At 37.8% G+C, this 26,289-nt stretch overlaps 1 protein-coding gene across 6 annotated transcripts in view; it reads left to right on the top strand.

Moving 5' to 3' along the window:
* Positions 1 to 26,289, top strand: part of CAMSAP2 (calmodulin regulated spectrin associated protein family member 2) — a 75,591-nt gene that overhangs the window by 7,084 nt on the left and 42,218 nt on the right. For all 6 annotated transcript variants that reach the window (XR_008462450.1, XR_008462449.1, XM_009900886.2 and 3 more), the window contains exon 2: positions 5,328 to 5,587. Coding sequence is in view for 4 of the 6 variants with exons in the window: in XM_009900886.2 (XP_009899188.2) it covers positions 5,328 to 5,587 (260 nt within the window). In the remaining 2 variants the exon portion in view is untranslated. The remainder of the gene's footprint in view (positions 1 to 5,327; positions 5,588 to 26,289) is intronic.

Below are 26,289 nucleotides of genomic sequence, written 5' to 3'. Positions count from 1 at the left end.
TAGAAGCAGGAAGGTGAGATCTGCTTGTTTTTGTTACTTCTGTGATGGTAATTCCAAGAATCTAAAGCTCAGTATAGTTAGGTGGACAAATTAGGAACAGTGATATTGAAATTTAGTCTACTATAAATTAGTAGAGATTAAACTTTTAGATCCTTTCCCCTTGGCAGAAGAGCACCTATTGCCTGCTAGCCAAGAGCAGTGTCAGACTGATTTATTTATAAGTAAAAAATATTTTTTAATGCTAACTGTCTCCATTGTCGATTTCCTGATTCAAGCTCTTCTTGGTGATTTTTCTTTTTTTTCAGTAGTATCAGTTTGATCGATTAAAATAAGATTGCTCATCAGAGTCCTTGAAGGTGTCTTCAAAATAAAGCAGCAAGTTTAAAATGTATTCCATTTCTACTGGGGCAGCTAAAAAAAAAAAAAATTCCAAATCATCAGAAGTGAAATAAGAATCGCATTTCTCTGACCTGTTCTTGGAGTCTTGACTTTCACACAAGATCTACTCTTACGTGCCTAAATGGTGAATGTGGTACCAGAATCCTTGCCAGGAAGTGGGAGTCTGAATGAAGTAACTATAATTGAATTAATGCTGTAACCTTATGGTGAAAACATACCTTTGCTGTCCTGCAGAATAAAGTAATTGAGTCCATTAAGATTTGGCATAAGTTCATCTACTGGCTTCCATTCCAAAGTAGTTAAAATTTATTAGGCAGTGTATTAATGAAGTAATTCTGTATTAAATATCAGAGTTTTGTACACATTTTCTTACTGCCTTTGTTGATTGATGTCAATAACCTGTACACAGAAGTTCTTGAAGCTGAGACTTAATGTGGCCTTTTGACTCCCAGAAATTACATATTCCTCAGGAAAATGAAACAAAACACCACAACTGTCTTGACAGAGACTAGGCTTTTGGGTTTTCTTCATGCAAAAATTCAGAAATCTGGAACCATACACTCATGTAAACTTGGAACATCTCAGTAGATGTGTAACTCAAAGGGTTGTATTCATCTATGTGGAAGTCAGGAAACGTTGCCAAAAAAACCCACCAAACTAAGTTTGCTTTTAAAGGTGTAGATTTTTCACATTAAAACAAGTATTTTTTTTCCAAAAGGAGGAACTGCTACTATCTCCAAGATACAATTCATACTTAACCTGAGCAGAGAGTTTGTCTGTAGAATAGCATCTGAAGGTAAATTCAGGGGCAGTAGCCGTGAATTACTTTTAGATGATTCCTTCCCTTAGAAGTGATCTGTTTTAAATGGGAAGTTACAATTTTATCTCAATGTGGGGAGAAATAATCCCTTTTTTTGCTTTAAAGCTTGGAATAAGTACTTTTTTGTTTGCTCTTCTCTGAAGAAAGCATCTGCAGGACTTTTGAGTCCTTCATAATATATGGAAGGAGTACCTGAAGATATGTTGAATAGTGTTTTAAAGTTAGCCTGATTCTTAAATTTGTTCTTGTTTTGGGCTATGGTGGTATTTCCTTTTTGTTCTTGTGTTGAACTTCTAAAGTGGTTTCATTTATTCTCTTTACAATTTAATATTTGCAAAATTCAAAATGTCAGAAATGTGAAACTAGGGTGTTTTTCTTGTTGATGTTTGGTTGGGTTTAACTCAATACAAGATTTCAAAGTTGAAACCTGTGGTCCTGTTGACAATTTTAGGAAAAAAGAGGAGGAAAGCTGTCTCTGGAGATCATGTAGGTGAACCACTTAGTTCAGGAAGAGCTGACTTTAAACTTGGAAGAGGTTTCTTGGGGCCTTGTCTGTTCCAGTTATGAAAGTCCCTGCAGATGGTGGTTTCACAGCTGGGTTCTCAAGCAAGCTGTGCATGTGCTCTCCTGCTCTTGCTGTAGAGAATGTTTTTTTTTCCTTGCTTCCCATTGAACTTTCCCTTGTGACAGCTCATGGCCACTGCCTTTTGTCAGTCTAGCTCAGTGTTTCTGAAACCGGCCCGTTGTGCAGTGGAAGAGCGCAGTTAGATTCTCCCACCCCCTCGTTCCTTTTGTCTCACCTGTGTTTCATGTGCTCAACTCCCTGAATTCAGTGTCCACAACATATGTGTCTAACGTAATTGCTATATTCTGCCATAAATTTCAAGGTCAAATGGTACTTTATGGCAGCGTGTCTGACAAGGTATTTATTTAAAAACTGCTCATTCAGAATTTAGTTGTGAAGGACTCTTGTTCACTGGAAAACAGAAAAATGTTTTAAAGCGCCTATTGGGGATTAGTGTTAAGATCCTTCTATGCCTAGCAGAGCCATTCAGCAGTCTCCAATCCTGCCAGAATTGTTATGAAAGGCTTTTGACCCTGTTAGTAGTTCTGGTAATCTGCTGAGAACTGGATGTAGCCTTGAAATGCCCTTCCACAGAGGCAATGCGTGCTGATCCTGGGAGGGCTGTTATTTTGAGATCAGTAACAAGAAGAGTTCCCTCTGTCTAGCTGCTGTGGTTTTGTCTTGTTTTGGTGGGTTTTTTTTGTCTTTTGGGTTGTCAGTTTAATTTTATTTAATCTATAACAAAACCAGCACAGTTTCAATTTTCTGTCACCATCAGTTCCATCTATTCTGATACCAAACAGTTGTGTACATGTTATAAACAGGGGAGAAATACCTGTATTTGTTTGTGTGAAGGGAACTGATGGAATTTGTTGAAGTTTCTGATCTTGTTGCTGCAGGATTCCTTATTTGTATGCTTTCATATGCTTCGTTTGTATAAATTCAGAGTATGTCTGTAGTCACAACTTTTTATCTGGTAAATTTCTGTTTGAATGTTTATGAATGCCACTAAGTATCTATTCCATATTTATATGAAATATAATAAATGGCTTACATGTAATTTTTGCCTTTTGCTGTATTTTTCAGAAGCAAAAATTAGCCATTATAAATAGTTCTGTTTGCCTTTTGGTTATCACCTTGTTTCTTTTTCCATATTAAACTTCAGCAGTGGATATCGTTCTCTCATTTTAAGTGCACTTATTACATCTTGTCACTTGAAGATCTGTTTTAGTGATGCAGAAGATCAGAAATTATTCATTAAGAGTTGATGGGTTTGTTATTTCTCATCTTTGGATTTCTTGTCTTGCTCACATTCAGATTTTGAAATCTTTCATTATCTTTAGTGACTCTAAACCAGAGACTATGTGACTGTATGCAGCTAGATCCTTCTTCAAGAAGATTCTTTTTCATAGGGGAATGAGGCTTTTTAGGCCATCTGAGAAAGTACAGGGTGCTCTTGCACCCTGTTGCCCCTTGCCCCATCTAACTTCCCATGCAATTCAAAAAGAGTATGTGTTTTCTTCACAGAAGGCAAAATCTGCTGACTGTGAATTGTGCGATACTTACTTTTTCCCCTAATGCTCTCTAGATTGAAGAAATAGTACTAAGATGCTTTAAAAGTTGGCATTGGGAATTATAGAGGGTAAAGTCATGATGAGGTGGAGATAGATCATGGGGGACTTCAGAAATAATGAGCTTAATACATAAATAGCAGGGAGAAGAGAAAAGGACAGGTAGTATTGAGATGGATGGAAATAATGCCTAGGGAAGCAGGTACCTAGTAGCTTAGAGTTCCTTAATTAGTGTTTTGGGGGGTGGTGGTGTTGTGGTATTGAGTGACTTTAGGTCTTAGAGAATTAGTAAGTGTGACTGGGAGGTGGCAAGATGAGGCTACAATATCACTGCTTGACATTTGTAGATTTTTGTTGTTAGCAGTTCTGTTATTTTACTTGTGCAACAGTAATGTTAGGCATTAGGTTTGTATTTTAAAGGGCAGAGTAGTTTTACTGGCAGTATATTTTGATCTGCAAGGCTTTTAGCCAAACTGAGGCGGAATAATAGACCTCTGAGATCATCAGGTTTAAGCATATTATAAACTGTACCTATCTTGATATCCTGAATGGCAAATAAGAAGGTACATCTTACCCTTTTTCCCATCCTTATGATATTTAAGAAAGTATGTGTTAATGTTTCTTTTCCTTCTTGCACTCTGTAATGCATACTTTTTCCCTTTCACAGCTAGAAGGCTGTTAGCCTTTTCTGCAAAGTCCATAATGGAAGTACATAAAACTGCAAGAGTATATGTATGAGGAAGAAGATAATCTGTCATTATCTTGTGATGACATGTTCTGTTTTTTCTCTCTGCAGCTCCACCCTTATTGGGCTGTTTACTCCACCTTCTGCTTCAAACTTTGTTTAGCCATTTATCCATATGAAGGCAAAGGCAATAGGAACCTGGAGTTACATTCACTTTTTCTATACACTTGTTTTCCATGTAGTAATTAAAAAGCTTTTCCATCTGGGCTCAGGAAAAGAATCGCATGTTCTTTATCCCATAAATGCTGTTGGCTTAGCTAATTTTACAACTACTGAGAGCGAAATCCTTATATAGGGAAAATGGAGCATATTGCAGTGCGTATGTCTAGAAGTGTGAAATCATGTCAAGTTATTTTCCATTCCACTGGTGATTTCATTTCATCTAGTACCGTATTTAATTAATTGATAATTATTACTTTTATGGTAGACAATTATAAATATAGCCTGCCTGTATTATGTTGTGCAAAGTATTTGGAATGACAGATACTTTGTCTTGGAATGCTAATTTGAGGAGTTAATCTCAGCATAAATCTGACAAAAACTTGTGTCGATTTGTGTAGGTGCTAAGCCAGCTCACTGAAAAAAGATGCAATTTTAAGCTAAGTCCTTAATACAGATAGGCAAATAAGAATGTAATATTCATGCATTTCCTTCTGTTTTTTTTTCAATCCAGTCAAACATCCATACATTTGTGCTTAACTGCTGGCTTGTAACCAATCTGTGATGCATGACCTTTAAAATAGATAGTATGGTAATTAAATTTCTCTTGCATATATGAGACCTAGGAGGTTATTGAGCAGAAGCTTCCCTTTTATGTCTCAGATTTTGAGCTAAAATACGACATTCCATTTCTATTTTGTGTTGTGATAGAGACAGGGTTTTGTTTAAGTAGGTGTCATTCTGCCTTTGTGTCTGAAAATTCTTGGGGCATGTGTGTAGAGAAGCCAAGGAATTTTTGAAGTAATAATGCTGTAAACTGCAGCTTGGCTTTCTGGTGTGGCCTTTGCACTGTGGTATTCTTTCTGAATTAAGTTTCTATTTATAGTTCCAACATTACCTTTGTATGAGTTTTCTCCAGTGTCTTCCATCATGACTGGTGAAGAATCTGGCCATGACTATGCTTCCTTTAATATGATTGTGCATACTAAAAAAAACAAACAACTAATGATACATCCATCTTTTTTCATACATGTCTAATGCTTTTTTTTTTCCCCCTTGTCTTTGTAGAAAATGTTCCAGAAGAGCTAAGAGAACCATTTTACACAGATCAGTATGACCAGGAGCACATTAAACCACCTGTTGTTAACTTGCTGCTGTCTGCAGAACTCTACTGTCGTGCTGGGAGCCTTATTCTCAAGAGTGATGCTGCAAAACCACTTCTGGGTCATGATGCTGTTATACAAGCCCTGGCACAAAAAGGCCTTTATGTCACTGACCAAGAAAAGTTGGTGACTGAACGAGATCTTCACAAAAAACCAATTCAGATGGTGAGTGTTTACAGCTTGTACATCATGTTTCTCCTATGTTTTTGTGTACTCCCAATAACCAATAATCTGTCTTTAAATATGCATCATCATATTGAAGCATTTTTCTCAAGAGTTAAATGTGATTCATTACTGGGAGGCTTGTGATTATTTTAGTTTGTTTTTTCCGTCTCCTCATAGCTGTGAGGTGAATTTCCTCTGCACTAATGCTCGAAAACACCAATCATTCTACTGACTTCAGGTGTTATGTATTTAAATGCAGCAGTGACAATATGATCACTTGGATTTCAGTTTTACAGCACTGACTGTTCCTGTTGGCATTCAACCTAATACCATTTTATAGTCACCAGTTACATACTAAGTCAATGTAAAACACAGAACAAGGGTATATTCTTTCATGGAGACTTAATAATATGTCTTTCCTTTATACAACTGCCAATTAAAACATTAGTTCAACAGATGAATGATTCTATTACTAAGCTCCCAAGTCATGAATGTTCTTCCTTGTTTGGAGCTGAGTTAAAAAAAATCTGTAAACAGAATAGCTGTGTATGGTTATGTTGTAAAATGACAGGATGATAGAGTAAGATGCAGCTATGTTTAAAGTGAGGTGTTTAGAATTATTTTCACCTTTTTATTGTTTAATATTTGGTGTAGAAAGTAAGTAAACATTGAGTATGAGATTACAAAGGTCGAGCTGACAACTTCTGTTCTAATACAGAAGTTAGGCTTGCTCATTTGAAACCATGATCAAACTTTATAGAGTTGTCAATGGAACTACTGTTACTGCTATAAGTGTTTGTGACACAATTTGTTTTTTTTTTCAGATTAGAATACATTAGATAGGGGGAATAAAATGCCTGAGAAAAGACTTCTGTAAATTTTCTCATTCATGAGCAGAATATCTAGACTGGGTAGTCTAGTTTTCCCAGGGTATTTTTTGTTTTGCATCTGCCCTCTGAAGCTGACTGTTCTAAGTCCTTTGATGCTTTATGATCAGTGACCTGTAGCTGCTACTACAACGGAGGTGTATGAAAATTAATACAGCTGTATGTTTGTCATCAGCTTACTGCAATTTGTGTTTACTAATGTGCAAGAAGACTTAACAAATATTTGGCAGAATGACTAGAGAGTTTCTCTTCTTTGGTCGGTTGGCATCAAGTGATAAGTTGCAGAGGCTTTACAAGTACAACATCAAAGCTACTGATCGGTAATTAATGACTTACTCCATACAGCATTGCCAAGAAGTATTAAGCCTCTAAGTCTGCACAAGTGATGTTTGGAAGTGGCCGTAGTCAGTTACTGTTGTATAAAGACTAAATTTCTTACATCCACTTTTGGTTTTATTTTTAATTTGATAATCCTCTCTAGCTTGTAGAATATTTAAGATCGGAAGGTACCAATTTTTCAACATTAGTAATACAACTAGGCAAGATTATTTTTTTCCTCATGATTAAGCTGTGATCAGTGAATGTAGGTAACCTGAAACTTTGCCCATCTCTTTTGATCTTAGTATCTTTTTCAAAAAGGAGAGCTCAGCAAAGAGTAAGTGGCATTTTAGTAAAAGCTGCTATGGATAGCAAATAAGATGTACTGAATTGATATAAAATTTGCAGGACACTCTCAATAGTCACAGGTGATTTTAGGTAATTAAGTGTTTGATATTCATAGAAGCCAAAGCATTTAAGGGGTTAGGAAAAAAACTTTGTGACTTTTCATATTCTTACAGAATTACAGGAATTCCATTCTTGTCTCCAAAGGAAGATAAGATCACTTATGAGCCTATGGTTTTCCCATTTGATCCCCTTCTAGAGTTGTTGTCAGTTGAGAAGATGTCAGTATTTTTTAGTTTGGGTTGCTGATCTTTAACTTGGTATTTCATGTTGCTTAAAATGCTTTGCAGTATCAACTTGGTATTTCCCCGGTGCTTGAGTGGGTGTCTGTCTTTTCTGTGTTATTTAGGTGTAGTCCAGCACATAATTACTTACGCACCAGTGTCATAATAGCTGACATCCCCAAATTGCTATTCTGTCCGGGTTGCTTGTCCCCACTCCATTATCGGCATACAGATCAATGTACCAGCACTACTGAGTTAGTTCAGAAGTGGCTGGGCTGTGACAGTGAAGAGGGAATACTAGAGTGGAAACACAGCTGGCTTAGGCAGAAGGTCTAAGTGTCTAAACCCACTGTTACCAAAGAAATAGCTATGAAACTGTAGTCTTAATACTAATGCTTTGAAGCCAAGAATTTTAATTTGTCATGCCATGCTTGTGTCTCTATGCAGGATCCTAGCAGCATTGCTACATTTTAATTGGGAAATCTTAAACCTTTTTCCTTCTAAGACAATTAGTAAAGTTGGCAGAGGACTGCAAATCTGTCTCTGGCAGTATTGACAGAATCTTAAAACTATCCCCTTGATGTCTTCCAGAACCTTTCCCCAGTGTTCCATATGTCTCAGTTTCTACAAGCCTTACAAAGTAAGATGTGTGTCCTGTTTTAGAGCATGGAATGATTTTTTCTTTTTTAATTATGTAGGAAAAAAAGTTTGCATATGCAATAAACTCATACATTCCTCTGGTAGACCAGATTGTGTTAAACTTCTGCTCAGTGTAATTTTGAGGACATGAATAGAAAACAGAATGGCAGTCTTTCCCTTTGCTAGCCTGTCTTTTCTCTGAACGAAAGCAAGATGCTAGTGTTTGTTAAAGGATATTTCTTCTTATCTGCTCAGTTTTATTTGTGCTTCTGTAGCTGAAAAGGGTGAGCTATAAAATGCAACTATGTGAAGAGGTTTGAGTATGGACTATTTTTGTTTTACTTGTGTGTTGCTGCAGTTTAACAGACTTGACAATCCTTGTACTGTATGTTTGTAGTGATAATATCTGTGTTGATTTACTACTTGTGTGACTGCTTAGTAAAACAACCTTGTCAAACATTGATCTTACCCACTTCTTGGATAGCTATAACTGAATCCAAATTGTTTATCCACCTAGTTGCAAATTACCTAATTCCTTGAAGATGTCTTCTATGAGAAAGTCTGGCAATAATTCTCTTTGCAATGCTTTATGAATCTGGGCTAAAACCAAGGTGTAATTGGGTGTGCCCATACTAGCTTTTTTACTAGTTATCAGGAGTATACATTCAAGGCAGATCTTCCTATTTCTCCCAGTTACTGCACTTCTGGTTTGTGTTGTGAAGTGTGCTTCAGGGAGCACAAACTCGGGTTTCTTTCAGCAGCTGGACTGGAAGATGGGCTCTAAGATCACAGCTGCAGTAGCCCACTTGCTGTGGGATATTCATTTCACAGCAGCAAAGTAGAGCGGGTTGAAGTGAATCCCCTGAGAAGGGAGTGCAGGTGATTCCTGGGAACTTTGCACCAGTTTTGCTTTTCTGTTGTGTGGTGCTTACTGTCATATTCAGTGAAATGAATGTGAATAGGAAGGGGATGGATAGTGCTGGTTTTGTACCCACAGCTAGAGCCTGGATCTCTTTCTGGATAAGACAGCAGACAAGTGGTTAACTCATCCTGCAGTCCAGATTTTTGGTCTCCCTGACTTCAGTAATTTGAAATGACAGTCCCTCATCAACAGAGTCTTTCTCCTTGATGAAGGACTCCAGTAGCTTACCCAGTTAGCTTGCAGCTACATGCTGCAGCCGCTGTGTTGTAATGCTGTAGAATTCCTTTAACTCTGTAAAGCAGCAAAAAAGTGTACTAGACACTTTGTAGAACAAAGAAATAAGATGTGACTTCTGCCCTAAAGAATTTTTTTTTCTGGTTTTAGGCATGATGTAACAAGTTTCCACAGCTGTGCTCCTCTGAATTATTTGTTAGATGAAGACACCTATAAAGAATTTGCAGTTACTGGACTTGAGCCTATGGATACCATAATATGATAGCTAAACCACCAAATTATAATATTAACCAACTTGTGATACTCAAGCATCCTGCGTAGTAGTATGTTTCACAGAAGATGGAAATAGTAAAGAAATTTAATGCTGAAAGAGAACCTGAGTTTAGTCTATTGCATCTAATGTGCCATGTAGAAGCAGTCAGCTGTGAGTTTGGGTTGGGGTAATGTAATCTTTGGGTATTCCATAATTTTGCTCAATTTCTAGACTCACTCTTTGCAGACATTCCTTGCAAGGTTCTTATTTGCTTGAAAACAGTGGTCAAGTGTTTGTGCTGGTCTTGTGTTGGATGTACTGTCACACTTAGGGCAGCATTGTGCAAGCATCTGTTTGACACAGTAAGGTGAATGGATACCAAGCTCCCTCAAGCAAAATCTACCAGTTTGTGCTTGGTCATGCTAGCTCCTCTAAATCTTACCATTTAACTTAGAATTCAGTGTCCCATTGGCTTTGCATGCAGATTGTTAACTCAGCCTGGGAATTTTGTTTTGCCTTCTGCTTGTTTTTAATTATGTTTGTCTTGTATGTAGAATTGTGTGTGTGAGATGTAAACAGCAGCAGTGATTTGGGATGTGTTCTACAATGTGTTTGTTTAGAATTTAGCAGGTTGTATGAGTCATACTAAGGTTTGTATTATTTCTGTTGTTTTCTGGAGTTGTCTAGGACTGGAGTTGTCTTACCTAGACCACCTCCTTTCTGAAATTGAACTCCATGACTGATTATCTGCTACTAATGCCATTCTTTTTCACTGTAAGTGCTTAGCTTGGCTGCAGTCAGACTGTGACACTTCTGTGCTCTCTGAGCCAGTTGAGAGAAACTGCAGCTGACAGAATTACATGATTAAATTGTTCCATACTCACTTTTATTCATAAATATCTTAGCCTATATACAGCTGAAATAAATAATGGTCCCTTACTGCAATTTTTCATTTGAAAGATCTCATGAGAAAAACCCAGACATTTAAAATCATCAGTTTTGAAATATGTTTGTCAAGGGCTGTCTGCAAATAAAAGTAGGAATGATCTCCAAAAGATATTGTAGATACCTATATGAGAAATTTGTGAAGACATAGATAACTAGAGTGTTCTCTGCAACATCCTTGGAGTTTTCATGGAATGCTGTCTGCTGAACTTGTGCAGCAACTAATGTGGAAAGTAGCAGAGCTACTGACACTGAAGTTAATCTGTAAAGAACACAAGGTAGGAATCTTTGCTGGTCCTTTCCAGCAACCCTCATGCTGAAAATACTGATCCCATCCACTTTTATGTTTGCAGGCTTATGTTCTAGCTTTAACTTGAATTTTTTTGGTAACATTTTTAAGGTTTTTTGTTTGTTTGTTTGTTTCCTTCATTCTTAATTTCAGTACAAAAATCTGCAGGATTTTGATACTTTTCAGGGTTCCAGTACTGTAGTTGGCATTTCAATCTTGTATCGCTAAGAATCCTTGCAGGGAAAATAACAAAATGTGTTGGTTCTTCTTAATACCTCCTGTAGGATTCATTTCAGTTGTGCAGAGCTGTTGAATAGACTGTGCTGCTTGTATTGCAATGGAAGCATGTCTTTAGAGCTGCCATATAATCCCAGGTCTACAGAGAGTTGACCTTGCATTTGCCTTTGCAAGATGAATATAGTATGTGATGTTCACGTATAGCTCCACATGATCTCATGTTTATTTAAATGTAAAATTGTGTCAATTAGATGTGATTGTTTACTAAAATGAGGAGCAAATATTGCAACACATCTAATCAAGGTACATAGCACAATAAAAATAACCAAACTGCTTCTACTGGAATCATGACAGGAAATAAAGTGAATGTGTGCTTAAGAGAAGGCAATACCTCCCAAAGTCAAGACTTAAGCCTTTCATGAGAAAATAAAGCAGTGCATCAGTATTGTTTGTTGTCTGTCTTGCTCACTTCCTTGCTAATTAGGAAATATGGGGTGCTGCGAGTGCTGGAAAAAAATAGTAGGTATTCTTCTGCCTTGAGCAAACTAAAGTTTTGTACCCAAATGCATCTGATAGCATTCATAGTTAGTGTTCCTCGTGCTGCTGTTATCCTGGAGAGGAGAAAAAGGGGGATAATTTAAAACTAACCAAAAACCCCAAGCAACAACAACAAAAACCCAATTGAGAAAAAGACCTAAAAACACCACTGATAAGGTCCAACAAGGAAAAACAGTTAAAGGAGGTATAAATGATGCAAGAAACATGGTATGATTTAACATCTGTGAAGAATGTCAGATACCACATGGAAAACCCTTTCTGAACAGGTCAGGAAGTATTTTGATTAACCTTTAAAGATTTTTGTTAAACAGTTTTAAGAACATTTTCTTCCTGTTTCAACAGTACTGTTAAGTGGTGTGGTTCAGTTTTTGGCTGTTGCTTTGCTGCTGTGTGCTTTCTTTGTGTCTCTTTAAATGTGGGGAAAGGTTATTTAAGTAAATGTCTAGGAATGATTCTACTTCTCCTAGGATAAGTATATTTTGGAGTAGAGTAACTGCTTGATTTAGAGAAAAGAAGAATCTATGAATTATTTCCCAGTACTTAGAAGGTACTTCTTTGTCAGTTAGTTAATTTGAATTATACTAAGAAAAAAATATGTTCTTAATACCCTTTTGCTGCAGAGGGGAAAGCTCAATCTTGGATGGTTGTAGCAGGCAGTTACTTGGTTAAGAGCGCAGATTTCTTCCTATTATGGAAACTAGTGAGCTACTTTTAGCAGGAGGTGTGGGGTTGTCGTGTAAACATGAGCTTCACTACCAGCTCTGTAGTTCATACAGCAACAAGGGGGTGAAACCACAATGACTGATGAAAGAATGCAGTTTATCCTCCCCATAATGCAGCAGTTGCTCCAGCATTGCTAATATGCATTTGCCAAAAGTACAGAAGAACATTGCTAATCTGCACACACAAACCTGGCAATCTGCCTGCACTTATCAGCAGAGAGCATGCTCTGTCATCACAGTAGATGTATCATAACACTAAAATCTTTACTCTTGGAACTCTGTGGGATTTAACAGCATTATGGGGAGTTTTGGGGGTTTTTGGTTGTTTTCCCCCTCCGCCAAAGTCAAATGAACAGAAGTTGTAAGATCTCTGTGTCTTTTTTTTGTGTGTTTGTTTGATGCTTATGGAGGTGCACTAAATAGCAGTGTACCTCAGTCACTTATATGAACTGGTAGGTTTTCTATGAACCCTAAAGTTTATATGAACGAAGAGGAATTTTTGCTACCTTTCAGGAATAGACCTCCAAATTACCAAAGGGGAAAAGCCAATAGAGGTTGACTTGTGTTAAACCACCTGGTATCTTGTTGAACTGTTTAAGTTTAAAATTGACTGTAAATAGTGCTCTTTTACAAATTGGCTGTTTGCTATAAATATGGAACATAATCAACTTTCCTCCCTGCATCATAATGCTATGAGGAAGGATATACTGTGTTTCTTTGCTATTTATCCACTGGTCTTGGATTGGTGGCTCAGGAAGGCAAAGAAAGAGGTCCTGGAACATAAATAATGGGGAAAGGCCATCTTTATTAATTTATATAGTCTCTAGCTGTAGCTAGAGATCCAGGTTGGTCAGTTGTCAAGAATGATGACATGTCTTAAACTGAAATGGCAAGAGCTTGAAGTTGGATGTTTGGAACACAATTTAGAGCGTAAAGCAGGCATATAGTTAAACACTACATATTGTATATACTTAGTTCATACTGAAAGTGCTTTGATAAAGAAGTGGCAGGCTAAAAGTCAAGAGTTTAAAAGGAAAAAAAAAATTGATCATAGTGATTTTATGTGTGTATAGTATGTAATATGAAATCTCATTACATAGGGACAGTTAGGTTTCTTTAATACCACTGATACCTCAATTTCATATTTAAGACAAATACATTGTGAATTGCACAGTAGCATTTATGCAATAAACCTACTGTACTAGGCACCAAGTAAGTAGTGTCAAAATAATGTAGATTGCATCTTCTAGTTGTTTATCAACAGCATTTGTTGAGAGGTTTAGTTACAGAGGTTACACCACCTTGCCCCCTTTTTACTGACACTGGCCTGCTGACCTACAATTTATAAATTAATCTCTGGGGTTTAAGGGCATATCATCACTCAGAACCCCCCTACCATCCTTTTAATTAATGTATTTTCTTAAATATTTTCTACAGTGTCAGTCCCTTATTCTTTACTGTGTCCACTATGACTATTGAAGGACAGGGGTTTCTTTTGTTTTGTTGTGGGGTTTTTTAATCAGTCTTTTATGTGTGAACAGGTAGTATCTCACACTTTGTCGCACTTTGTTTCCCAAACCTTATCTTCACTCCAAGTGTTCTCTGTTTGGTGCCAGTTTTTCCTGACAGTTTGTGTTGAAAACCGGACCCAGGGTTCTAACTCTGGGACCTTGTGAAGGCTTGTAGGGCATGATGGGTACCAGTGCATTTTATTGCAAACTGCAATTAGCACGGTGTTAATTGCCTCTTCTGTAGCAGCAGGATATTGTATGTTCATGTTCAGGTGCTTATATACTCTCCAACTTCAGACTGTGTTTGCTGATCAGTGATTTATGTAGATGTTTCACACCCTGATGTGAGAGGTTAATACAGACTCTTCTTTCTTCTCTCATACTAAGATTATTTTGAATTTGAGTATATCATGTATTAGTGACCTGTGCTTTGTGGAAAATGCCTTGCATTTGATTTCTCCTCTTAAGGGAGTGCTGTGATGGAATGAACATTTGTAAAAGCTTCCTGGTCTAGTACATAGAAAAAATTCTGAGTGATACATCTCTGTGGTATTGTTTTGTGAAGACAGCCATCTTTTCTGGGGTGCTCAATTCACTTTGAAGCTTTGTATTACATTAACACCTTTGATGCTCTGTGCAAAAAAAAAAAAAGTTAGGATGAAACACAGGACTGTGTAGGATTACAACTTAATACACAAAACAAAGGAATAGACAAAAGGTTGGAGGAAAGAAAATTCAGTTCACAATTTTGAACAGGTTCTAATTTTCTTGGTTTTCTTTCTCTTACCTATCTTCTTAACTCCTCCACTCCCAAAAGCAAAACCAAACCTGTCTAATGACACTTAGAAGTTCCCTGTAAAGACATGTTTGTGTATGTGAGGGTGGAAAAAAAAATTAGGTGTGACTACCCATAGGAAGACTAAGTTCATAAATTTCAGTATATCATTTTGTCAGGGAGGACTCACAGCTTCTGTGTATGAGTTCTTTATAACAAAATGAAGATTGGTACCTACAAAGAATGAGAATATTCACACTCGTAGTTTTCCTTCATGACAGGAAGAAGTACAGAGAGAACTTAACTATGCAGTTGGGAAGTAAAAATAATCTGGTAATGATGGAGTTGATGAAGGTGTATTTTTAGATGCTATCAAAGAACTGCTAGGGAGAACAAAATCCTGAAAGTCCTACTCAGCTAACTTATTTACCGAACTCTCATCAGTTTTAATACAGCAATTAAACAATAATGGCAGTGGTCAGATTACTCCAGTGTCTTCTATGGTGTTTTGGTGTTCCCAGGTACTCGCCAGTACTATTTGTTGTCTTTCTTGCTGATTGGCATCATGAATTGTGTATTCTCTTACTTTTTCCAGATCAGAGCTTTGGGAAAACAGTCAATCCTGCTCAAGTACTATGTACTTTGAAGGAACTTTAAAATATAATACTCATATGCTTCTAGGCACTGGGGGATAATTTGTCTGCTTTTCCCGGAACACAGGGAATCTGAGAACTTATGTAACAGGCTACATGTGGCTTGGTATTATTGGCTTGCACTAATTAAGGAGGAGGGAGAATGATGATACAGCCTTGCTTGTTCTAACAAGATCTGATGTCTTAATGACTTAAGCACAATTATGCTCTTATCGTACATATGGCTGTAGTGTCAGGTTTTTTTCAGGTTCCTTTTCTCAAGTAGCTTTAAACCTTTCATCCAATAAAGAGGGTAATACATGTCTCACTACTGTAGCTTAGCTTTGTTTTGTTAAACCTAAGGTGGGATCTCCCATTTCTGTGTGCTGCGTCCTTAATTCCCAAATATGAAGGGAGAACTGATTGGTCTACTGCTTGATACACCTTTGTCTTTAGATATCTTTCTTGCCTTATCTTCACTGATCAGACTAGAAGATTTTTCTTCAAGGTCATTGGCGAAAACTGGTAACTCATCCCTGTAGGGTTTTGTGGAAAGTACACCTATTCATTGCCCATTCTGTGCTAAGAGGTGCATTTTCATCTTGGTTGACCAGATTATAAATTAGTTGCATGTATCCAGCATTTAAAAAAACAGATTAGTTAGTATCCAGTTACATGCCTTGCACTAGTAACTGCCTTGCACTTTTCAGGTACATGTATGTAAATTTTACAAGGGGCATATGTTCATATTTTCATTTGTAGAGTTACAAGGAGAGCAGTTCAATATGTACAGAGAGCTCCTCTTTAAATCCTTTTGTAATTTTAAAAATATAAGTTGTTTTTTCTTCTTCTTCACTTTAGAATCTGGAGCAAATATGTAGGTTATGCGTGAAATTGCCAACTTGCAGATAATCCAAAGTCTACATCAATAATTAATATACTTTATAGAAGACAGAATTAAATCCTTTGGAAAAAAGTGTAAGATACTATGCAGGTCATTAAATATATTTGTAGTAGAATAGCGACATTTCTCTGTAGGCCATTATTTCTTATCCTTAACTACAATGAGTGTCTTAAGTCATCAAAAATGAGCTATTACTTTTCTTTTTAGGACTGAAACTTTGGACAGCAGCACAAAATACTACCAGCACTTACTGTCATTTAAAAAGGCACTGCATTCACTAGAGTGGTAACTGCATATCTCTTCCACTGGTTACATCACTTCTTGCTCTATGAAGCTCTTGGTTCCTAGTTTTTGTTGGATAATATTCATCATGGCAACCATGGCTGAACAGGTAGAGAAGTCAGGACTCCTCTGAGACTGGAGCACACAGTCCATCAATCTGAGAAGCTGCTTTGTCACGGAAGAGCTTAACTTGTTCCTGCTTTCCTCCTTTTTGTTACTAAAAGATAACCAGAACCAAGTGCTTGGAGATGCTTCTTGAAAGTGTTTCAGTTGTGTTATCTAAAGGACATCATTGATCTGTGACAACCCCAATAAAGCAGAGACCTTCAGATCTGTGTGTAGGCATGCTGTGATAAAGCCTATTGCTAGGAATATCTTTTTCCAGAAGGGTAATTTTTTTTTCTCTCCTACAGAATAACTCCTACCTCTCCTCCTCTGCCTCTTGCAGTGGCTTCAGTGTACATGGTACTTTGCAGATTAAAATCATGCACTGCTAATCTGTTGGCAACTAGACATGCCTCTATCTCCTACCTTATTGTCATAGTTTCTGTGGGCAGAATGATTAATGGGTTGTGATTAAAAAAGGAAAATTATAAAGAAAATTATGGATTGTAATAAATAAACTTAGTTTAGTTATAATTTAAATTGAAAATGTATACCAGTTACTAGTATTACACGAAGTTCAAACAATTCCGTGGTTCAGTTTAAATGAAGCTTAGCTTTGAGAAGTAACAAGGTGAAAATGAAGTTCTCTGGTGCACAGCCTGGGGGAAATGCCTTCCTAGATGAAGTATTGTGTGGCTGTGCACTTCAGAAGGGGTAGAAAACTTTTTCTTCATTCTTATTTCTAATCAGCAAAGTAAGTACAGGACCTACGGAACAGGAAAACTGCTTTTCTTTGTAAATGTAGCTGTAAAGTATCATCAGGACTTCCTGTCACTGGAAGGCCGGCAGCATTGTAACTAAAACAGTAGCAGATGAGAGTCACAATTTGTTCTTCTCTAAGCTCTTATCATGAGAAAAGTAGGTCCATATACAGGCAAGATTCATTGGAGCTCTTCTGTTTGCAAAACAAACAATGGGAGTATTTGTTGAAAGTAGCAGAGGCTTTCAGAGAACTTGATCTTAAAGTATTGCTTGAGTATGAATAAGGAGGTGGGGAATAAAGTGGGGAGTGAATGATGGTTTATTTTCACTAAACATTGTCCAAAGCCAGCAGCTTCAGTAAATACTATCTCAGGGTGTACATTATGCCTAAGAGAAAATATTCTGTAAATCTATATTAAGGTACTTGTATTACTAGAAAATATAAATGAATGTGTATTTCAGATTTTATCTAGATTTGAAATGGGTACTGGAATGACCTGAAGTGAATACTACCAAGTATCTCAAATAAGATCTACTACTGTAAGAACTAATTTAAAAATAACAATGTAATTGTACTTTGTTTGCCATTTCTATGTGCAAAATATTTTAACAATTGTCCAAAGTTGTACAATGCACCTAGGCTTTAAAACTGCCACTCAATTTTCAGTTGAAAAGGATTCGTGGTTTTATGTAGGTAGCATTTACCAAAACAACTTCAGAGGTTATTTACTTTTATCATCTTGTCCAATTGTACTTCAGCTGAACTTGACAATTAAGTTTTAGTTCTTAATTAAAATGTGCTTACAAATACTGTAACTACAAGCTAATAGGTGTTTTTTAAGGCCAGGCTGGATGTGGCTTTGGGCAACCTGATCTAGTGGAAGGTGTCCCTCAGTTTTGGATTTTTTCAGAAGTTACTTCTACAACAGCTTTGTAATTCCCTAATGTAATGGAGAGGAAAGGAGAAAAAGTGACTTAGACCTGTATCTGTAATTGATGTCACTAATATACAATCCTATTCCTCCTGTCTCTCATCTAAAAATATCATCTTTTTTTTTTCCATATGCATAAAAAATTGTCTAACATACTAGAGCTATCAAGATACATGCACTGGGAGTGGAAATTTATTCCTTTAAATGCTAGGTTTTGTTGTGAATTGCTAATTAGCTTTTTCATTTTTTAAAAAGAAAGTTTTCTTGGAAAGAAAATGTAATTACTGAAGATAATGTATCTAGAACAAATTTTCATGGCTTTTCCAAAGTAACTTTCAAGAGGAGCTGTAGTTACTATCTCACTGGCTTCCCATTCTTGTGAAAAGAAGAGGAAAAGACAATTGCCTGCTTTGCCAGTATGCTGTTTAAATTTCAGATTATTTTCATTTCATCCTCAGCACAGCCCTCTTCTGCCTGTCAAGTCTGTTGATATTGATCTGCAGCAGTACTTAACACAGCCTGTACAGCACTTTGCTTGCTGAAAGCGTATAGTGATGGGGACTACAGCCAGATGTCCTGTGAAAATCTGCAACAGTGGATGAAATAGACATCCCTGGGTGCAAGTAATTAGTAAAAAGCATTATTGGTAAAGCAGGGTCTTCTGTGAAGGCATGCAGATTGCTGTTTCTTAAGTGTAAACTGTATACCTGAATACAGAATTGGGAAGGTAAAAAAAACCAAAGTTTACAGTAAAATAATTGTTTTGTGCCTGCATGTGTGTATACATATGTATGAGTCTTTCTGTGAAGAAGCCCTACCTACTTTCAGAAGTTCAAGATCTGTCTTAAAGCTTGATGTTTACTCTAATTAAGCAAACAAGTGGAAAGGATTTTGTAATCTATTTATGAAAGCAACCATAACGCACCTTTCCCACTTCTACTACAACATTGTTGTGGACCATATCTGTGTTTAGAAGCCACTGTTGTGCCTGGCCTGTCACAATCCTTTAATGAGTAGACGGAAAAAATGTTGGTCAGCTGTCTGATTTAGTAATGCTATTTAGTCAGAAGCTTGTCACTTGCAAGGTTTTATTACATTAACAGCCATAGAGAAACAGATTTCTTGTGATCAGTGTAATGTTCTGTCTGGTTTAATTTCTTAAATGCTGCTGATACAGTTTTGACCTTGGCTGTGATTTCAGAAGAAAATGTTTGAAAAGGTCATTATCCCTCTCTTGCTGTACTGTGCGGTGTTATGGTCTGTAAATGTGGTATTCTTCTAAACCTTTGAGGAAAAAGTTAAACACCTCCTATTATTAATGGAATTGCCATTACAGTAATGTGTGACGACCTTATTTCTCTGCCCTTTTTATGGTTAAGGAAGAAACAGCAAGAAAATTATCAGAACTCTGTTCGTATGCAAATACAGGAAGATTTCTTTTGTTTTCATGTAAAAATTGAAGATGGTTTTCCTCTGAAGATAGTGTGTTGAAATGGGCCAAGCATAATATTTTGATTGCTTTAGCTAATGTTTTCCTAGAAAGAAAGCTAACGCTAAGAAAGATACTTATAGAATAGAATTAACCAGGTTGGAAAAGACCTCTGAGATGAAGTCCAACCTGTCATCCAACACTATCTAATCAGCTAAACCATGGCACCAAGTGTCCCATCCAGTCTCTTCCTTAACACCTCCAGTGATGGTGACTCCGCCACCTCCCTGGACAGCCCATTCCAATGGCCAATCACTCTTTCTGTGAAGAACTTCTTCCTAACATCCAGCCTACACCTCCCCTGGTGCAGCTTGAGACTGTGTCCTTTTGTTCTGGTGCTGGCCACCCGGGACAAGAGACCAACCCCCACCTGGCTACAACATCCTTTTGGATAGTTGAAGAGACCAATGAGGTTTCCCCTGAGCCTCCTCTTCTCCAGGCTAAGCAACCCCAGCTCCCTCAGCCTCTCCTCATGGGGCTTGTGCTCCAAACCCCTCACCGGCTTTGTTGCCCTTCTCTGGACATGTTCCAGCAACTCAACATCTTTCCTAAACTGAGGGGCCCAGAACTGGACACAATACTCAAGGTGCAGCCTAACCAGTGCAGTGTACAGGGGCAGAATGATCTCCCTGCTCCTGCAGGCCACACTGTTCCTGATACAGGCCAGGATGCCATTGGCCTTCTTGGCCACCTGGGCACTCTGCTGTCTCATGTTCAGCCTACTATCAACCAGTACCCCCAGGTCCCTTTCTGCCTGGCTGCTCTCCAGCCACTCTGACCCCAGCCTGTAGCACTGCATGGGGTTGTTGTGGCCAATGTGAAGAACCTGGCACTTGGATGTGTTAAATCTCATGCCATTGGACTCTGCCTATCTGTCCAGCCTGGCAAGGTCCTTCTGCAGAGCTCTCATACCCTCTAACAGATCAACACCTGCTCTCAGCTTGGTGTCATCTGCAAATTTACTGATGGACTCAATCCCCTTGCCCAGGTCATCGATAAAGATAAAGAGCATGGGACCCAGCACTATCCCTGGCAGACACCACTAGTGAATGGCTGCCAGCTGGATCTGGCACCCTTCACCACCACTCTCTGGGCTCAGCCCTCCAGCCAGTTCCTAACCCAGCGCAGAGTGCTGCTGTCCAAGCCATGGACTGACAGCTTGACCAGGCGTTTGATGTGGGGTACGGTATCAAAGGCCTTGCTGAAGTCCAGGTAGACTACATCTGTTTCTGTCCCCAAAGTAGATTTTTTTGAATATTGGATGCTTACACATCAGAGGCATTAGTTTCAACACTATTTTTTTTTTTTTTGGTTTATCTAAGATGCTAAAAGATGCACATTTCCCCAGCATACAACAAAAACACAAATTTGGGCCAAGGAGGACAGTCACCTCTCAAAGATGAGTTTCTGGAACAAAACCCCTAATCCTGTGTACACAATTAAATGTTTGTTCATAAAATACTTTTCCTGAGTAATTTAAGTCTGTATTTCCAGTATTGCATTTTGGCAAGAGTCTCACATGAATTCCAACTGGGATATACATTTTCTGAGGAAACTGAGTAGAATGTAGGAGCTAAAATCTTACCCTGAAAGGCCAGTCCCAGAGCTGTGCAGATGCAGCCACCTCACCATAATGTTAGTAAACGAAACCATAAATGATGAAGTGTTAGGGTATACACAGAAAAGCAGAAGGAAAATGAGGAGTCTCTTCAGATGGAAGTATAGGAGCATTTTACATTGGCTGTTCAGTAATTCCTTCTTGTTTACCCCTTTTTGAAAGATAGCATCCTCTTTGCTTTCAACTTTTAACACTGTTGTCTAACGTAGGTTTTATGCGGTAGGCTGAATTATGCAAGATTGACATCTGCATCATTTTACACTTCTATTGACAGTATTCTGGATTTATATTGTAGCAGAGCAGCATGGCAGTTTGCAGTGTTCAGCTGGGCTTTGGGTGAGTTCTGGGTTTTTTAACAGTAATCCTGGAGTTCAGTTTGAGATTTCCATTGATAATTTGGCCCTACTTTGGTTTTAGAAATAAGGGAACTACAGCAAATTTTGTCTCTCATAGGAAAGCAGTGTGCTCTGTTTACCTTTGTTTTAAATATATATATAAAGCTTGATAGAAACACAGTGATATTGTGAGCTCAGTATTTGAAGCACATGAAAGCTACGGTCTTTCTCTGCATTTTAGTTTAGCCATACATTTCCCATGAGTTTTTGTGATTTTGTACTGAGAAGGATACCAGCTAATTCTAACATAATGGAAGGCATTAGGTGGTTGGCCAGAGTGGTTGTAGGTTCTCCATCCTTGTTCATATTAAAAATTTGACTGAAAATTTCCTTGAGAAATCTGACCTAGCAGGACTTGGCTTGGGAAGGGAGTTGGTCTGAATTTTTCTAGGTTTCTAAGTTGTTTATCTTAATTTGGAGTTCCTCTTCAGCAAACTGCAGAAAATTAGAAACTTCTTGCAGTCTGTCTCCAACTGAAATTCATCTAAATTGAAATGCGTAATCAACCTTCCAATCTCTGTTGTGTCAAACGCATTAATTGAACAAACCAGTATATTGTACTATTCATCACTGTAATTAAAGCATCATTTTTCTCTCACTCTTATTAGTACTCTGTGTGGAAGAGCTCATTATTAGAATGTAGTTCATCAGAACCCAGGGCCACTGAGCAGTAGGAGGAGTTGTTCAATGTTGAGAATCATGTAAAATTTAATCCTCTGTATTATTTTAGGCAAAATCTTAATAAATCATTTTAATACCAAGTTGGTGGCACAGGTTCTACCAGGTGGGTGTTTTACATTCATTCAATGCTTTAAACCTTTTAAGAATTGTGAGATAAAGTTTGAGAGTAACTAGTTTTCATATAAAGAAAAAGGCAAACCAGAAAGGCCAGGTTAGTCAGAAAGCATGTTCTATCAATTACCTGAGCAGCAAAAGCTGCCATTCAGAAATTATTGTCAATATTCTACTGTGAAAAGGATTAACTAGAAGTTTGTGTTGGAAAGTCTCAAAACTAGTCTGCTCTGATAACTTACTGAGCAGTGGCTCATGAGTGGCATTGTACCACAGCATGCTACAAGCCCCATGGACAGTGTCAGACTAAGTCATACGCTAGAGAAGATGTGCTTATGCTTTCTCATTCACTCTTATTTTCATGAATTAATATTCCAGCCTCTTTTCTCTTTTCCTTTCTTATATCTTCTTTTATGTACTTACATCACATTGTTCAAACCTGAACTCTTCACCCCATATTCTGTAGCAACCCACTTTGTCTTGTCACTGCTCCTGTATCTCAGTGAGGAAGTGGTAGTTTCCCAGCACTCCTAAGGCTGTGTCCTTTCAGCAGATGTTCTGAGATGAACAAATTTGGATACTTCTTGCTGATAGCTGCCTCTGGAGGCATTCAGCTGAGCTGCCAGAAAAGTTAAACCACTGCTTTTAATGTAATTACTATGCAGGCATGAGCAAGGCAGGAAGAAGGAACTACTTTTTATTTATATATGGATGTAGTTGGTTTATTGCCTAAGTCCTGTTCTTTTTCCCACTTCTGTAGTCTTCAAGGATTGTTGGAGACAGTTGTAACAAAAGAAGTTCAGGTGGTATTTTATATCTTAGCAGCTTATTCGTGTTTTAAAAGTCCAGAGCATAACAGCAAGGACATGGTACATATATGTAACAGAATGCAAGTTTTTGTAAGGAATTTTTGGTTCTGGTTTATCTGGGCAGGATTTGCAGGTATGATTTAGGAAAATCCTAATCATCTGCAAATACAAAATGCTCTGGGAAATTTGATGCTGGTGCTTTTTATTCATCTACATGTGTTCAACTATCATGTAATCTGTTAATCTACATTAATTTGATGATTTAGTCTACCCTACCCAACTACAAATGTTTTATTTTTGAAATATGAAATACTTGGCAGAAAGGCACTGAAGTACCTTAGTGGTTTTACCATTAGGCACTTGGTTGTGCTGGTAAATAGGCTACAGGCAACTTCTGGAGTAATTAAGTATATTTTTTAAAAAAATAAAAAAATCAGGGTAGGTAGAGTGAATCTATAAAATACGCCAAAGTAAAAATAATGTGATGAACACCATTTGCTGGTTCTTGATTCCAGAGCAGGTATTTCGTTTCATGTGACCTAGAGTGTGACAAGGTCTCATTTGGTTATGTAATTCAGACAGAATCTGGGAATCTCTATCAAGTATTTAGTTAAGATCAATTAATAGACCATTTAGATTAGTTAATTCCCTAACAAACAATGAGGAAACCTTAGGTAGAAGAACCTGGAAGTGCTGTCAAAATGGTCAGGTATCTGCACTTAAATCCTTTGTTTTCAGAAGTGAATTACATTTCCCATCCTAGACGTGTATAGTCAGTCAAATAAATATTCACAAAATTGATTACTGAATTTTAAAAGTTAACCAGAATGTTACAATAAATACTGGCAGTAAACCACATTCCCTCCACCTTGCAGAACTTGTTGCGATGTGTTTAGCGTGACTCAGTAATACTTGTTGCTGAGCGAGCGTCTTACTAGAGTCAAGGGCTTGTGCTTCATGAAAATGCAGTAAGGAGGTGATTTGACATGATCACTCCATTGCAGGACAAGAATAACTAGACAACTGGGGTTATCTTAGAATTGTGCCAGGCATAAGAACTGTGAGAGGCTAGAGAAGAATTAGATCCAGAAAACATCGAGCAGAGCTGATTATTTCAGTGCAATTTTGTAATTTGTCTCTCAGGGTGGTACACGAAAACTGACACATTCTTCTATTTACTGGTTTAAAAATACATCTTCTGAGTGTCCTGCCTAGACTATAAAGAAAATAATTTGGAGTAACTTTGATTCTGAAGACGTTTATATTTGATAGTTTATATAAAATAGAGTTGTGACTTTGGATCCAGTCAGTGTGGATAAAAGTTGGGTTTTGATAGTACAGAGTATTATCCAAGGTCATTGTTGCCTCTGTTTACTGAAGGAGTTCGAAGCTCACTAACAGTTTACTAGAAACATTAAAAATGTGACTCACCTAGCTAGTTGTAAATATTTTTTCCCCCTTTAATATACTTATAATGTTTTGAGCCTATTAACTTCTAGGAACACTTCAGTGGCTTTCTCTCTCTGTTGGCAGTCAGCTTCATAGGTACAATCAAGTTTTATAGAGAAATTGATGATCCAGCATAGGAAGTGAAGACTATGAAATTCCCCCTGAGAGAATTGCCAGTGATTGTTGTGGTTTTTTGCAGGCTGCTGTTTGAGCACAGACACAGTAATCAGTAAACAATTGCTTTTGAAGATTCTGCCTCCAAACTTGTTTGGAGCTTCCTCGGTTGTCTGGCCTCAACTTCAAGGTTGTATCCACTCCACAGTCAGGGAATGAAAACAACCCTCTGGTGCAGCAGGCAGCCTATGTGGTTCTGGAGCGCTCCACATGACCCTGCTCTTGCATCTGACTAGAAAATATGTTGTTGTGCACTGCCTCCTCTTAAGAAATCTGTCAATTTTTTTGCTGTTTCAGTATCTGTTTTGTTTTCTGGAGAGGTTCTGGGATGGCACCTAGGTGCTGTTCAGACTAAGCAACAAAGATATACTAGCAAGGAAAAATACGGTAGAGCAATGACCCTTGAATGTCTAAGACAATCCAAGTCTTCACTTCTTCCTTCCTGATTTGCACTTGCTAATCTACCTTTCTGTAGTCTGAGCTGGAAAACTCCTGCAGAACTACATGGATTTGTATGGCAGACCCAGGTTTTGCAATTCCTCACACGGTTTACGAGTAGTTAGTGTGATTCTCTGCCTGAACTGTTTCTCTGTGCTGCATTGCAGGGTAAACAAAGGAGTTGACTCTCTTGTATCTTATGGAGGGAATTGTGTTTCACAGCGAGAGTGCAGGCTCCTCAGGAGGCTGATCATGGGCAATACTCCTTGTCTTTTCCTTAAACGCTTAGGGCTCCATGGCTCTTTCATTTCATTTGCCTCTAATAGCTTGTATCAGTTGTTGTCCTCTAAAGATCTGTGAATAAATTCATAAGGCAGATAAATATGGTGAAAAGAATTTATTCTGAAGAAGTCATTCAGGGTGGGCAGGACTTAGGAGGTGCTGGTTCCTACCCTAGCTGCACTACTTGTGCTGGGAGAATGAATGAAGTGAGTGGTGGATAAGGCTCTCTGGTCACATCCAGGGTCCAAAGAGAATTGGCTGTCAAGAACAGGTTTGTGAATGTCTTCAGTTGGTAGACAAATTATAGTTTGACTTGTTGTCACGCAAAACAGCTTAACCACTTCAATAAAAAGTGGTATGTGCTGCTCCCTGCTTCTCAAGCCAGCATCATCACTTTCATTGTTGATACCACCAGTAAGGGCTAAGTCTGGATCTGTTCATCTTTTTCTGGCTGGGAATTCTGGAATAAATGATGTGTGTGCATTACCTTAATTATAATGATTAGACAGCATATTGCTGTGTGACTCATGTTGTTCATTGCTGTTGCCATGGATCTTATAGCTACATTGTAATACATTTATATGAATATTTTCAGTAGAAGTGATTATTTTTTTGTTTGTTTCCATTGTGGGCTGTTTTTAAAGGCAATATTAAAAAAGCAACCAAACCTCCTCTGGTTCATGAGAAATGTTGCTTAATACTTAGCTGTTGCTGTTCTTA

Source organism: Dryobates pubescens, chromosome 11, assembly GCF_014839835.1.
Source record: "Dryobates pubescens isolate bDryPub1 chromosome 11, bDryPub1.pri, whole genome shotgun sequence".
Classification (NCBI taxonomy): domain Eukaryota; kingdom Metazoa; phylum Chordata; class Aves; order Piciformes; family Picidae; genus Dryobates; species Dryobates pubescens.
Note: the sequence above shows the minus strand (reverse complement) of the source record. Positions and strands in the feature narration are given on the sequence as shown.